The sequence below is a fragment of the Octopus sinensis genome, linkage group LG1, assembly GCF_006345805.1.
Source record: "Octopus sinensis linkage group LG1, ASM634580v1, whole genome shotgun sequence".
NCBI lineage: Eukaryota > Metazoa > Mollusca > Cephalopoda > Octopoda > Octopodidae > Octopus > Octopus sinensis.
Window position 1 is genome coordinate 165,060,395 of NC_042997.1, and position 16,490 is coordinate 165,076,884.

General features: G+C 36.1%; 1 protein-coding gene across 1 annotated transcript in view; it reads left to right on the plus strand.

The window, feature by feature from the left end:
• The first annotated feature begins 585 nt into the window (after positions 1-585).
• LOC115228315 (acidic endochitinase WIN6.2B-like) overlaps positions 586-16,490 on the plus strand; it is a 16,701-nt gene continuing 796 nt past the window's right edge. Inside the window, exons 1-2 of the mRNA XM_029798948.1 lie at positions 586-736; positions 2,449-2,527. Coding sequence (XP_029654808.1) covers positions 586-736; positions 2,449-2,527 — 230 coding nt within the window. The remainder of the gene's footprint in view (positions 737-2,448; positions 2,528-16,490) is intronic.

Here is a 16,490-nt window from a genome sequence, read left to right on the forward strand (position 1 = left end):
GTTCTGAAATAACCTTTGTGATGACAGTGACGATGATATTTATTGACGATGATGATGATGGTGGTGGTGGTGGAGCTGGTTATGGTCGTGGTGGTGGAGCTGGTTATGGTCGTGGTGGTGGTAGTGGTGTTGGGGATGATGAACGTGACGATAAGTGTGATGGTGATAGTGATGATGAGGACTACGACGATGATTATGATGGTGAAGGTGATGGTTGTTGTGTCGTGTTAGTGGTGGTGGTGGTGGTTGCGACAACGTGTATGGTTGTGATGAGAGTAGTGCTAATGATGATGATGATGATGATGATGATGATGCTAACGATGATGGTAGTGATGTTGGTGGTGGTGGTGGCGGTGGTGGTGGTGGTGGTGGTTGCGACAACGTGTATGGTTGTGATGAGAGTAGTGCTAATGATGATGATGATGATGATGATGATGCTAACGATGATGGTAGTGATGTTGGTGGTGGTGGTGGCGGTGGTGGTGGTGGTGGTGGTGGCGGTGGTGATGGTGGCGACGGTGACGGCGGCGTCGGTGGTAGTGGTGGTGACAATGGAGATAGTTGGTGGTGAAATTGATGACGATAATGATGAACGGCAGTGACTGCTATGATGATGGCGGCGGCGGTAATAGTGCAGCAGCTGCTGGTGATGAATGCGGCGATGAAAATGGTAGTGAAGATGACGATGGTAGCGATGGTGGTGGTGGTGGTGGCGGCGGTGGCGGCGGCAATGGTGGTGACAGGGGTGGTGGCTGCGGTGGCGGTGGCGGCGGCGGCGGCGGTGGCGGCGGCGGTGGCGGCGGCGGTGGTGATGATGGTGGGGGTAACTATGAAGGTGGCGATGGGTATGCTACTGAGGAAGGTGGAGGTAGTGATGATAACAACGACGGCGTCCACGACGACAATGCCGACGACGACGATGACAATGATGATGATGAAGATGATGATGATGATGATGATGATGATGATGATGATGTGATGATGATGATGATGATGATGATGATGATGGTGGTGGTGGTGGTGTTCATGATGAACACGTTGGCAGCGACGGTGCCGGTTGGATTTGTAAAATATTTAATCAGATTGTTTTGCGGCTGATAACCTGAATATGTTAGCAAAAGGATTTCAAGACGGAGTAAATCGAATGAACTGAATGTAGAGGAGTGAATCACTGAGGTCAAAGGTCAGTATAATTCTGCTAATGTATCCTGGGGTTTGTTTGAGAAGTCGAAGTAAACTGTTGTTCTTTAGCCACGTGTCGGCTCTTTATTGAACAGATCTGTGAGCATAGGTATCCCAACCATGGATATCCTGGATATACTCTCTCTTTTTACTCTTTTACTCTTTTACCTGTTTCAGTCATTTGACTGCGGCCATGCTGGAGCACCGCCTGTAGTCGAGCAAATCGACCCCAGGACTTATTCTTTTGAAAGACTAGTACTTATTCTATCGTTCTCTTTTGTCGAACCGCTAAGTTACGGGGACGTAAACGCACCAGCATCGGTTGTCAAGCGATGTTTGGGGACAAGCACAAACACGCGCGCACACACACACACATATACATATATATATACACATATATACATATACGACGGGCCTCTTTCAGTTTCCGTCCACCAAATCCACTCACAAGGCTTTGGTCGGCCCGAGGCTATAGTAGATGACACTCGCCCAAGGTGCCTCGCAGTGGGACTGAACCCGGAACCATATGGTTGGTAAGGAAACTACTTACCACACAGCCACTCCTGCGCCTATATATTTTTATCTATATTAGTTATTGTTTCCTTCTGTGAGTTGGAGAAGATTTGGTTGCCATCTTTAGCAGGTCAAGCAACTCTGTAACTGCTCCTTCGTTGATATGCATTTATGTTATTGGATGTTGTTTAATCCCAAGCCTATCTTGATCGAGTAGATTTATGATCAAAATCATTCCAGATGTGACTACCTCGTCTTATATATATATATATATATATATATATACATACAAGAAATTCACTACCACATTATGCAACAGTCGTTGTTTAAAACAGTAGGGTGTGATTTTAGATAGTTTTGGTTGGTAATTTTTATAGGTCAGGTGACTATGTAGAAGTCCCTTCGTTAGTTCTTAATTCTAAGCCAATTTTGCCCCATGGCATTTTCTTATTATCTAAGATGTATTTCTAAGTCCAGTATAGTTCTTTTACATTACCAAGCTTATACGTAACTGGAGTTTTGTTGATGAAATCATAATTATAGTTTTTTGCGCGGTAATACTGATTGGAGCTCAGGCTCTCAAGTAACCTGGAAAATGCCCAAGTCTCGCTACTATATAGCAAGACAGGGAGGACCAGAGGCACGAAGACCATTATCCTCCAGCATAGGTATCGGCAGTACCAAACACCTTTGCTCAGTGAGTCCACAACTGCATCAGCACATCCGTGTCTTTTTAAAACTTCGGACTCGCAGATAATACTGCAATAGATCACACCGCCGAGACAAGTGAAGCGGTTAACAACTTCGACATTCTGAGCTGCGTCAGAGACAGGTGAGATGGGGCCTCTCCTGGAGCCAACGAAAGACTAGATCTTTGCTTTAACCCAAGAAACTCCTTTGGTATCAGGAGGCTTCGCATGGTTGTTGGTTGCCAATAGTCAAATTTAGTACCAAGCCAACGACTAAAAAACTAGTATGCGTTTTGCTTCATGTATGATTCGAGAGCTTCAGATCAAACTGTTTTGTCATGTTTCTCGATTTTCTGAGTTGGATCCTGCGTATCATGTTCTCTTCTCTGAGGATCCGGCAAGGGTGATGGCTGATGTTGGTCGGCCATAGTTGATGGCTGGTTTTGGTCAACAAATAGTTGATGCAGTGACACACTGCAATGGCGCATGCTCCAACACCCGAATCTGAACCTGGAATACTTATTGCACGAGACAAGAAGTAACTCTGACTGTAACTCTAGCAGTATTTGTTTCGACTATTTTCACTCTGAGTTCAACTTAGCTTTTATTCTTTCGAGGTCAACAAAGTGTACCATTCCAAGTCAGCGGATTGGCAGAACTGAGAGAATTTGCTGTATCTGTTCTGGCTCTATGCGTTCTGAATTCAAATTTTGTCGTGGCCTACACGCGGCGATGGAGTAAGAAAGAAAGAAAGAGAGGAGAGAGGAGAGAGAGAGAGAGAGAGAGAGAGAGAGAGAGAGAGAGAGTTTATATGAACAAACTACAAGCGAAAAAGAGTACAAATCGACTCCAGGTCAGGGCTGATACTTTATTTATCGACACTGCAAGGATAAAAGGCATAGTCGACCTCGGTGGAATGTGAACTTAGAACTTAGAGAATACTCCAAGGAATTCTATTCAACACTTTTACCGTCCAACTACTAGAAGCAGCGAGTTAGCAGAGCCAATTCATTACTTTTTGAGAAATTATAAAAGTCTAAGATGAGTTGTTGTTAATGTGATAATGACATTAAACACATCTTGTGAGATGAAACTACTCTTGTTTAGTCTACATTGCATTCCGATTTGATTCCTTTCTGATCGTCAGCAGGTATTTTATTCCTGGATATGTACATAATACCATAATGGGTTCAAACTTGGGAGCTTTATTTCTTAACTAAAAGCAATAACACTCTTATCCCCTATGTCACAGAAACGGAAACCAAATAAAACAACGCTCTCTCTCACTATATATGTGTGTGTGTGTGTGTGTGTATGTGTGTGTGTGTGTGTGTATGTGTGCGTGTGTGTGTGTATTGTGTCTATTTTGTTTGGTTTTACAAATACATCCATATACATACACACACATTTGTATTGAGTCCTGTAATTTATCGCTTCTGATGAATCAACACAGGTTTATATATATATATATATATAATATATATATATATATATATATATATATATATATATATATATATATTTGTGTGTGTGCGCGCGCATGTGTGTTTGTACGTGTGTGTGATGTGTAAAGATGAGCCTGAAAGGATATTTAATACTGAGTAGAATCGGAACTCGAAACCACGAGGAGCTGAAATGTGTATTGTAGAACACACATATTAGTTGCCATCTCTACTGCCCCATCCCTCCACCACTCCCGACTTATAACATGATTAACATTCTCAGAATGAAAGAGAATTAATTCGTTAAATTTACTTAATATGTTTGAGTAGGAACAATTTAAATTTCAAAGGTTATGGACCAGCTCCAATACACACCTCCTACCAATAAAATCATTATTGATATAGTTTTGTTTTTGGTTTTAATAGCCAGACGAGTCTTTTGTCAGTTAATTAAAACGGTTTAAAAGATCTGCCGGCAACTTTCATGTTCAGCTTTTGAGAAAGTTTATGTAATTCAGTTGTTTAATTAATTCTAAAGTTTCAAAAATATTTCCTAGGCGGAAACAACAGACATTTTAAGTTTAAAAGGCAATATTACTGTTTAGATCGAAGTCATTACTGGAGAAGTCAATACTGATTTGGAAATTCCTGTTTCCAAATACTCATTCAACCATTAAAAAAAATTCATCGTAGCATGGCCATACCAATATTTGTCTATAAATTATCTCATGGCACTATATTGATTTACGCCCGATAGAATAGTGATGTGATATAACTGAATTATTTTCTTTAAAACATCAGTTATATTTTGTTGTATCACATGGCTATATTCTATGTAAAATACTATATTATGCATCTTTTTCCCTTAATCTTTCTCGGTTTTTGAAATTCATTAGAAGATATTCTTTTGAGCATCTTCAAATTACCAGCACTCATCTGTTTTTCAAGATATTTACAGATTAGCTTTAAAGATAGGCATACACATATTCCAGAAAATGGCAAAAATCTTCTCTTTTACGCGTGTCTCATAAGATATGCATTCTTTTTCATGAAATTAAGCATTTGCTGTGTACTACTACTACTACTACTACTACTACTACTACTACTACTACTACTAATAATAATAATAATAATATAATAATAATAATAATAATAGAGAAATTAGCGCTACTAAGTACCGCACACATCTTACGTAAAGCGCTTTAATACAGTGAAAAATAAAAACGCCAGAACAAACTGCAGCACATACCCAAGGAACACAGAGCTGTGTTCGGTAGTGCTGCGAAAGTACATAATAATAATAATAATAATAATAATAATAATAATAATAATAATAATAATAATGATGATGATGATGATGATTTAAAATTTTGGCACAAGGCCAACAATTCTGAGGGAGGGATAACTCGATTACATCGACCCCGAAAGAATGAATGTCGACCTCGGTGGAATTTGAATTCAGAACATAAAGACAGACAAAATGCCGCTAAGAATTTTACCTGGCGTGCTAATGAATCTGCCACCTTACTGCCTTAACACTAATAATAATAACATCAACAGTAATAATGCTTTCTTTAATACTAATTGTTTCTTATTTTGATATAAAGGTAGCAATATTATGGAGTGGGGTTTAGGGACACCATCAATTTCAGTACTTCATTTGTACTTTTATTTTATCGATCCCGCTGGTAGAAAGACAAACTTGACACTGTGGCAGTTGAACTCAGAAAATAAAGAATGAAAAGAAATACTGCAAGGCATTATGTCCGACGCTCTGATGATTCCGCTAATCCATTGCCCTCGATATTGGAATGGTACTTAATTTTATCGGCTCCGAAAGGATGAAAGGCGAATTTGACCTCGACAGGATTTGAACTACGTACTGCAAAATATTTTTACGATCACTTTAACAGTTCAACCATTCCAAAATAATTGAGATGAGAGAGAGAGAGATATGCAAATTGGTGGCAGTCTACAGTGTTAAGTCTATAGGTAGATTTTAACAGATTATATTTCAACAGAAAAGATGGAAGACGCGAGATAAGAGTATAAGATAGTGTAGGTGTTTAGAAGTAGAGAGTTTGAGCAAGTATATTACTGACTGTGATAGTGCGACAAGAAGGAATATTAGAAGAAATACAAATGAAGTCCTCAAAGTTAGAAACAAACAGCTTACATGGAAAGCTTTTCGCAAAATAATGAAGACTGCGAAGATGAGAAATCATTCCGATGACTAAAGGAAATTTTGAAGAAAAAGGATCAAGGTGTTTGATTCTAGCGTAGAATTAAGCAATCAGAATGAGATACCAGAAAGATTATAGAGAAGGAAAACGCATTGGATGCCTGTAAGTTGTATCGTGAAAGCTAATATATTGTTGTGCATTTAGTCTCTAAAAGTAAGATGCTTGTACATTGAAACTGGAGACATGAAAAAGTTGCCTCAAGTATATATATATATATATTGCAGAATTTGTAAAATGTTTGGATTTGAGCATGCCGGAAAATGCTGTAGCCATAAGGCAGAACACATCCTTGAAGACGACCATATATAGGTGCTGTATGAAACGGAGATTTAAACGGATAGAAAAACAGAAGATTCACTCCTAGCTATTGTATTACTCAATAAAGAGGAAACAGTTTATTTCAAATCGGTGTTACTTGCCCATTTGATACTAAAGTGAGAGACAAAGAGCGTGCAAAAATATAAATATGCTAAAACCTAATGTACAAATATGTATAATTTCGAATCGCCGAAAAAGTTATTATCCCAGTTGTAGCAAGAGACGTAAAATCAGTGGCAAGAGGTTTAAATATTTGGTTGAAAATGTTAGATATTGAGGTGAATTTTCTGACTTTATAGAAAACTTGTTTGCTTGGAGTTTCAGGAACCATAAGAAAAGTGCTTAATGCACAAGTGTGTGGGATACAAATTGTTATATAGCAATCCAGTAGCGTCAGTACGACAACGAAATGCCGAAGGACATAATAATAATAATAATAATAATAATAATAATAATAATAATAATAATAATGATGATGATGATGATAATTTTGTTAGTAGCAGCACAAGATATAGCATTGAGGACTAAGTGTAAAAAAGATAGACAAAAGTCAGGTAGATTCTCAATGTGGTTTATGTAAATATAAAGAGGGAAGTGTTACTCATATAGTAAGTGAATGTAGAATTGTGACACAGAAACCATGCAAGAAAAAACATAACAATCTAAGGAGAATAATTCACTGAGAGCTATGTAGAAAGCTAAGATTTGATCATACTGATAAGTGGTATGAACATGAATCTAGTAAAATAGTAGAAAGTAAGAAATACCAGATGTGGGGTTTTAACATTCAGACTGACAATGTAATAGAAGCTAAAAAGCCTGATTTAGTAGTGGTAGACAAAGAAAATAGAAAGTACTAGATAATTGACTTTAGAGTCTCAAATGATGAAAAAGTCAATATGAGAGGTATAGAGAAAATAACAAAGTACCAGTACCTAGCCATTCAGTTACAAAGACTATGGAAAGTGCAGATAAATGTATTCCTGCAGTTATAGGTGCATTAGGAACTATTCTTAAAGATTTTAACAAATGAATAGAGGAAATAGGCATAATACCTAGTGTGGCTTCAGGAAATAGTATTATTATTAGGGGCTACTAGAATATTTAGGAAGGTTCTTGGCATCTAAGGTTAATTGTAGTACGATATTAGGAATTTTTCGAACAGTCTAATCCATTGTGCGTAAATGAAATATGGAGATCAACATATTATCATAAAGGAAAGAGAAAAATTGATAAATATGGGGACCTGAGAATTGAAATCGCTAAAATGTGGCAGCTACGAGAGTCAAACATAAAGGTTGACCCTATTGTCATCGGAACATTGGGTTTAATACCACCCAATCTAAAAAAAAACATATGGACGCTTTAGAAATACCCTACAATCTAGGCGTATTAGAAAAATCGGCATTACTTGGAACTGCGCGCATATTGAGTAAAATGCTATCTGTCTGAGGTCCTTGTGATTTGACAGACAGTACAAACCCCCAGTAGACACAATATCTTCAATCAACAACATCGCGACGTCTTAATAATAATAATAATAATAATAATAATAATAATAATAATAATAATAATAATAATAATAATAATAATAATGAATTAGACCAAAGCCAAACTTACAAATACTTAGGAATCCATGAACTAGATAAGACACAACACACACAAATGAAAGAGAAAATAAAAAAAGAATATTATAGACGAGTTAGATCAATATTGAAAACAGAGCTCAATGCTAAAAACAAGATAATAGGTATCAACACTTTAGCCGTCCCAGTTATAAGTTACAGCTACAATATCCTTAACTGGACACTAAATGAACTAACCAAAATAGATAGGAAAACAAGAAAAATAATGACAGGATCTAGGATGCATCACCCAAAATCTGACATAGAAAGGCTATATATACAACGTATAGAAGGTGGTAGAGGCCTTATACAGCTGGAAAACTACTATAAAATAACCACCATAGGACTGCAAAAATATCTACTTCAGAAGGAAGGAAAACTGATACAAATAGCGGCAAAACACGAGCAAAACAAAAAACTGTTCTCAGTATTTAAGGAAGCTGACAAATACAAACAAGAAATCATACTACCTAACAAATATGAAGAAGAAGAAGATGAAGAAACAACAAAAGCTATAAAACATATGAAATCCAAACTAAAAATAGAACAGCAACGAACCATGATAAAACGATGGCAAGAAAAGCCCCTTCATGGCAAATACTGGACTAAACTAAATGCAAAAGAAATAGACAAAGAAAAATTCCAGCAATGGTTGAGAAGCTCAGGACTCAAAGCAGAGACAGAAGGATTTTTAATTGCAGCACAAGACCAAAGCCTCCCCACCAGAAATTACCAAAAACATGTAATGAAAAAAAATATTACAAGTAACTGCAGAATATGTGGAGATGATAAGAAACGATAAATCATATGATCTCTGGCTGCCCAGTCCTGGCTAAGAAGGAATATATTCACAGACACGACAGAGTTGGGGCCTATATACACTGGAAGCTATGCCAACATTATGGAATAACAACAGAAAAAAGATGGTATAGGCACACACCAGAAAAGGTCACAGAAAACGAGAAAGCAACCATACTCTGGGATATGCCGATACACACAGATAGAGAAATTAAGGCCAACAGACCAGATATAGTTGTTAGAGATCATGAAGAAAAAAAATGCTTTCTAATTGATGTATCAATACCGGCAGATGACAACGTGTCTCTAAAAGAAATGGAGAAACTCTCAAAATACAAAGACCTGGAAATAGAGGTAAACAGAATGTGGAATCTAAAAACAGAAACAATTCCTATCATAGTAGGTGCATTAGGCATGATAAAAAAATATTTAGACAAATACATAACAAAAACACCAGGACTTACAAACACATATAACATACAGAAAATTGCACTACTATGCACTGCACACATCCTACGGAGAACACTTTCCATACAATAACCATCAGAGCATCACAACAAATCACAACACATACCCAAGGCACACAGAGCTGCACTCGGTAGTGAAGTGAAAGCGCGCTATAAAAATAAAACTACGGAATAATAATAATAATAAAAAGATGGGCTACAGAAAATATTCTGCTCAATACCACAGATTTGCTTGTCAGTTGTTTGACCTTAACCAGTTGACCATGTCCCTTAGTGGCTGACGATATGTGCATCTCTGATCACGAGCAGAAGAAGTGGGGGAGCATCATAGATATGTGTTGAGAGGGATTCTTGGGAGTTTGAATAATTCACCTCTGGAAACATGGGTTCAACATCCTTAAACAACCCCTATTCGGGGACCTCTTGAGCAGGATAGGTTACTCGACCAGAAGAATATTCTAACTGAACCCCACCTGCGAGGTCATGTGCTGTTTATCTTGATATGAGATCACCATGTCGCGCACATATGGTTGTGATGCATGTGACTAGGGTACCCTTATCTTATCAGACGGGTAGTCATGATGGGTATACTGGGCTTCGTATATTTTACCCCAGTGTCACTTTGATAGCATGCACTGCTCTCTCACTCAATAATAATAGTAGTAATAATAATAGCAACAGCAAAAACAACAACAATAATAATAATAATAACAATAATAATAATAATAATAATAACAACAGGCACAAGTTTCGAGTGAGGATTAAGTCGATCCTAGGGAATCCAGTAAGTGACTGGACCTTTGTTTTATCAAATACAGAAGAATGAAATGCAAAGTTGATCTTGGCAGGATTTGAACTCAGAACGTTAAGAGATATAACTAAATAACACAAGCTATTGTGTCAGACGCTTTTCATGCCCCACTTAGTTTATTTCGTCAACTAACATTTCTTAATTACAAAAGATTAACCTAGTCTTTAGTCAAAAGAAAATAATTATTGATTACAGAAACAAAGTGGAATGGTTTTGTGATTGCTTCTGCAAAAAGTCAAGTGACTCGAAGCTATTTTGGGATTAGATCAACTTTGTTAAACGCTAGTTGTATAAATTTGAAATGAAATTTAATGATTTTTTGAGAAAACACAACTCCTTACTGTTAAGTTCGCTCCTCTGTTCATTATGCAAACACTGGCGTCATATGAGGTAATAATCTTTGGAGGGTTACATTGAATTATGAGCATTCATTCTATTGACACAATTTATTTCTGTATTAAAGATGTATCGAAAAAAGACAGTTCATATTACGGTTTTAACGCCCTTTATTGAATATTAGTTTTTAATTTCAATTTTGTGATTAAAAAAAAATTTGTTAAACCGAATCTAATGTATAAAGCATATGTTTAGTCAAAAGGAACCTAAGCAATATTTGGCAACTGGAAGATGGACCGTAAAGTAAGATACAAGTCTCTGGCCAATAGAATTTGAAGCCCAGTTTCGATTTTACCTGAAGACATTTCATTTTCCTAGTTTATTCGATTGTGGAGAAAACATGACAAAAATCTACAACATATCCATTTCATCTCCTGTAAAATATCTATAAGTGGAAAATGATGTAAGTAAAAATACCCAGAGATACATTCTGCATAAAAACCAGAACATAAATGTCAGTGTTAGCATACTTAATATAGTGAACTAAAAAAAGAGTTAATGAATTAAAATCCCACCCCTGGTTAGGAGAAATAATCATTATTTAGTGATCAATTCTGATAAAGAAAGGCTAGAGAGAGACAATTCTGATATTTTAGTTAAATTTAATTAATAATTATGTCAGGTCACTCATGAGTCCTATTGGAAAAATGTAGTCTGGTATAACCTGCTGCATGCTCAGTCGTCGAGGACTAAACCAGTTCCCCCCACTAAGCTTGCTTGGTGAGAAGGGTTGCTAGAAACCACAGAATAAAAGTGATGCATTTTAAAAGGACAGATGGATTCAACCGAAAGTCAACCACTACCTAGAAATAGCGCGCGGACTTAAAAATTCTGGATTAATGTATAGCGTGCAGCAAGACCACTGGAAAGGAGGTAGGTGGGAGCTCATTCTAGGGCTCGGAAACAAAATTCGGGGTCAATTCCGCGCATGAACCCTCACTGCGTAAGAGTGCCTGTGAAGAAGTGAAAGCTAAAGGAATCAATCCCGATAATAAAACTGATCAGAAGAGAACTCGGGGCCCACCGACCCATTTGATTCCAAAGAGAACATATCAACGCAACAAATATTACTCGTAAAGGCGCGTGACTCCGTGGTTAGGGCATTCGGCTCACGATTGTAAGGTCGGGAGTTCAATTGCTTGCTATGTGCTGTGTCCTTGAGCAAGACCCTTTATTTCTCGTTGCTCCAGTTTACTCAGCTGGAAAAAAAAACGAGTTGTATCTGTATTTCAAAAGGCCAGTCTTGTCACATTGTGTGTCACTCTGAATCTCCTTGAGAACTACGTTAAGAGTACGCGTATCTGTGGAGTGGTGAACCACTTGCACGTTAATTCTACATGTATGTTGTTCCGTTGATCGGATCAACTGGATCACTCGTCGTCGTAAACGACAGTGCCATGCATACAGACCTTGTTCTTTTGTCTTGTGTATGTTTCCATTTTAATATTTTTCTTTAACTCCTTACACCTCCATTTCCTCTCTATCTCTTTTCTACTTATTCTCCAACCTTTTATTTGACTCCTTATCTCAATATACTCCTCAAAATCCTATAGACAATATATAAATGAGCTTCCTAAGTGTTCGACTGTATTATTTTGAATCTATTGTCAGAATATTTACAGATGAGATATGTTCTACGTATTTGTACATGTATGTATGTTCTATTATGAATTTATTATATTTAAGATGAAAAGGATCTGAACTCAAAATGTAAATCCAGAAGGAATGCTGCTAAGCATTTTTTCTGGCGCGATAATGATTCTACCAACTTGTCGGCCTAATACTGATTTCAAATTTTGGCACAATGCTAGCAAATCTCAGAGATTACAGCGACCTCAGTGCTCAACTGGTACTTATTTTATCGACCCCGAAAGGATGAAAGAAAAAGTCGCTTTCAAGCGGAATTTGAACTCATACCGTAAAAACGGATGAAATGCCGTTAAACATGTATGTTTGTATAGAGAACAACACATCCATACCATGGTCCATCGTACTGAGTTCGAGTTTCTGGTGTTTGGGTTATTCATTGTAAAGAATTAACGTTAAGAAATTTTTGCTCTTCATAAAGTTATAATTTTTGGTTAAAGCTTATTAGCATGTGTGTCGATATTAACCAATTTATCAAGCATGTTCGTGTATGTATGTATGTATGTATGTATGTATGTATGTATGTATGTATGTATGTATGTATGTATGTATGTATGTATGTATTATGTATGTATGTATGCAAACTGCTGTTTATATAAATTTTATAATTTTATATTTATACATATACACCACCCCGCATATTTGCACCCCCACCCCCGCATATTTGCACACGTATCACTGTATAATGTATTTATTCATTTCTGCGCATGTGATTGACTATATATATTCATGTGTGTGTGTGTGTGTGTGTGCGTGTACGTGTATACATGAATATAACCGTGTTTGTTCGCGTTTCTATGTACGTATGTATGTGTGTATGTATGTGTGTAAGTATGTATGCATGTATGCAAGGTTGTATCTGTGTATTTATCTGTGCGTTTGTATGCCTCATAATTACTTGAATTCTTCCTGTAGAGAAGAAAGAAACAAAGCTCCATCCCTGGAATTTAGGCAGGCAAAACAATGAAGGAGTTACTTCATCATATGCTTTAGAACTATGTATGTCGACGTGGATGGATTTACGACCGTATTTACCTACTTCTATGTATGTAGATGTGTATGTAGTATGTATGTATATATATATATATATATATATATATATATATATATTATATATATATATTACATCGTTTTGTATGTGCGTGTGTGTCTGTATATCTATCTATCTATCTATCTATCTATCTATCTATCATCTATCTATCATTCTATCTATCTATCTTCTATCTATCTATCTATCTATCTATCTATCTATCTATCTATGTATCTATCTATATATATATATATATAATACATATAATATATTATATAATATATATATATATATATATATATATATATATATATATATATATATTATATATAAAATATTATTAGAGACAAAACCACTATTTTGCAAAACAAACAAGGAAGACTTATCAATACATAAATTTATAAATAGTCAAAAAAACCGCCATACAATCGTTTCTTGTCTTGATCGACAATCTTCAGGTGGACTTCCAATAAGTCAGTTGGAAATATGTATGGATGGATGGATGGATGGATGGATGAATGCATGTATGTATGCATGTATGTGTGTATGCATGTATGTATGTATGTACCTATCTATCTATCTATTATGTGTGTATGCATACGTAGGTACATGTGTGTATGTCATTATGCCATTATGCTCGTATGTGTGGCGGTGGGGTCCGCGTACATACATGTGTGACAGTAGCTGTATGCACTTCTTTCTAGTTTCTACTGCTCCATTAAGCCTTGGAGTGAAATTATTCATAATTTTTGAAACTGACTATTGGAAGTCCACTGAAGATGTCGATCAAGACAGAAACGATTGTAGTGGCGGTTTTTTGACTATTTATTAAAATTTTATGTATTGATTAAGTTTCCTTGTTTGTTTTGCAAAATAGTGGTTTTGTCTCTAATAATATTTTATTAATATTTTACTATAAAATTGGATTTAATCCTAAATCTGATTTTTTTCCCTGTAATTTGGATTATTCCCTAATATTTATTATATATATATAATATATATATATATATATATATATATTATTTATATATATATATATTATATATATATATATAAAATGTCTACTTAGTTCTATGTATACAGTTATCTACGTCTATATATGTAGATTTGTATGTATGTTTGTATGTATAATCGTCTATATATGATTGTGTGTTTATGCACACACGCACACATGTATATGCATGTGTGTATGCATGTATGTACGTGCGTATGTATGTATGTATTCATGCATGCATGCATGTATGTGTGTATGTATGCATGTATGTATGTATATGTATGTATGTATGTATGTATGTATGGATGGATGTATGTATGGATGGATGGATGGATGGATGGATGGATGAATGCATGATGTATGCATTAGGTGTGTATGCATGTATGTATGTATGTACCTATCTATTATCTATTTGTTGTATGCATACGTAGGTACTGTGTTGTATGTCATTATGCCATTATGCTCGTATGTGTGGCGGTGGGGTCCGCGTACATACATGTGTGACAGTAGCTGTATGCACTTCTTTCTAGTTTCTACTGCTCCATTAAGCCTTGGAGTGAAATTATTCCTCCGCCCTACCCCCCTCTTTTTTTCTTCCTTACTCTCTCCTTTTTCTTTCAGTCCTCTCCCTCTACCTTTGTCAATCTCTGTTTCTCTACTCTCCCCCGTCCCTCGCTCTTTCTCCCCCTCCCTCTCTCTCTCTCTCTCTCTTTCTCACTCCTCTTTCTGGACGCACGAAAATGTATGTTGTAATTAACAATACAATAATAATGTATTAAAGTAATTTCAAAATTAAAACAAAACAAAAACAAACAAACGCAATGAAACCACCGGCATCACCATCAAAATAACCCCAAACACCATCACTGCTAACACCACAACAATACCGCCAATAACAAACAAAACAACAACACCCAATTTATTACGAAAAACGAAAAATTCCAAACTCCAAACAAACCCTTTTCTTCGGTAGATTTCCTGTAACTAATTTTTATTGAGATATTTTTTCGGAACAAAATATTTTACAACTTGAGCCGAATTCTAATTGTATCATAATTAAAGGATGTTAAATAATATCTTGTGTATAATTGTATATATATATATATATATCATTTGTAATATAGTAATCTACATATATTTGTATATCATATAAGATATATATATATATTCTATTTATATAATACACAGTATATATATATATATATATATATATTATATATATAATATATATATATATATATATATATCGGTTTGGCAAAAATGACTGATAGAATAAGTACCAAGCTTACAATAAATAAGTTCAGGGTAGATTTCTTCGACTAAAAGGCGGTGCTCCAGCATGGTCACAGTCAAAGTGACTGAAACAAGTAAAAGAATATATATATATTCTATTTATATAATACACAGTATATATATATATATTATATATATATATATATATATATATATATATAAGGAAATTAAATTAATAATACATAATGCATATAATTTATGAAATACAATGCACAGAACATATATCTAATACTTATATAACTATATAATTCTTTATATTCTTTTCTTTGTTTCAGTCATTTGACTGCGGCCATGCTGGAGCACCGTCTTTTAGTCGAACAAATCGACCCCAGAACTTATTCTACGCTAGCCTAGTACCTATTCTATCGGTTTCTTTTGCTGAATCGCTAAGTTACGGGGGACATAAAAACACCAACATCGATTGTCAAGCGATGGTGGGGGTACAAACACACAAACAAGCATATACATATACACGACGGACTTCTTTCAGATTCTGTCTACCAAATCCACTTTCAAGGCTTTGGTCGGCCCGAGGCTATAGTAGAAGACACTTGTCCAAGGTGCCACGTAGTGGGACTGAACCCGGAACTATATGGTTAGGACGAACAAGGACAGACAAACGGATTAAGTCGATTACAGCGACTCCAGTGCGTAACTGGTACTTAATTTATCGACCCCCGAAAGGATGAAAGGCAAAGTCGACCTCGGCGGAATTTGAACTCAGAACGTAGCGGCAGACAAAATACCGCTAAGCATTTCGCCCGATGTGCTAACGTTTCTGCCAGCTCACCACCTTGACGGACCAAAAATAATAATAAGCGGAAAGTTGAGGTTGTTGTAAAGCTCTAGGCTATTATATATGCGTTTGGATGACAAGAAACCTGTTTTGATGTAAAGACAGGGATTGTAGTGGTTGTGCGAGCAGCCGCTTAAACTGCAATAAACTGCAGCCTAATCTTCCTCAAACATTACTCGACCGCCTTGTTGTTGATATTAGAGATGCTTACAGCAACAGCTTTTTTTTTAGCCATACTATCAGTAA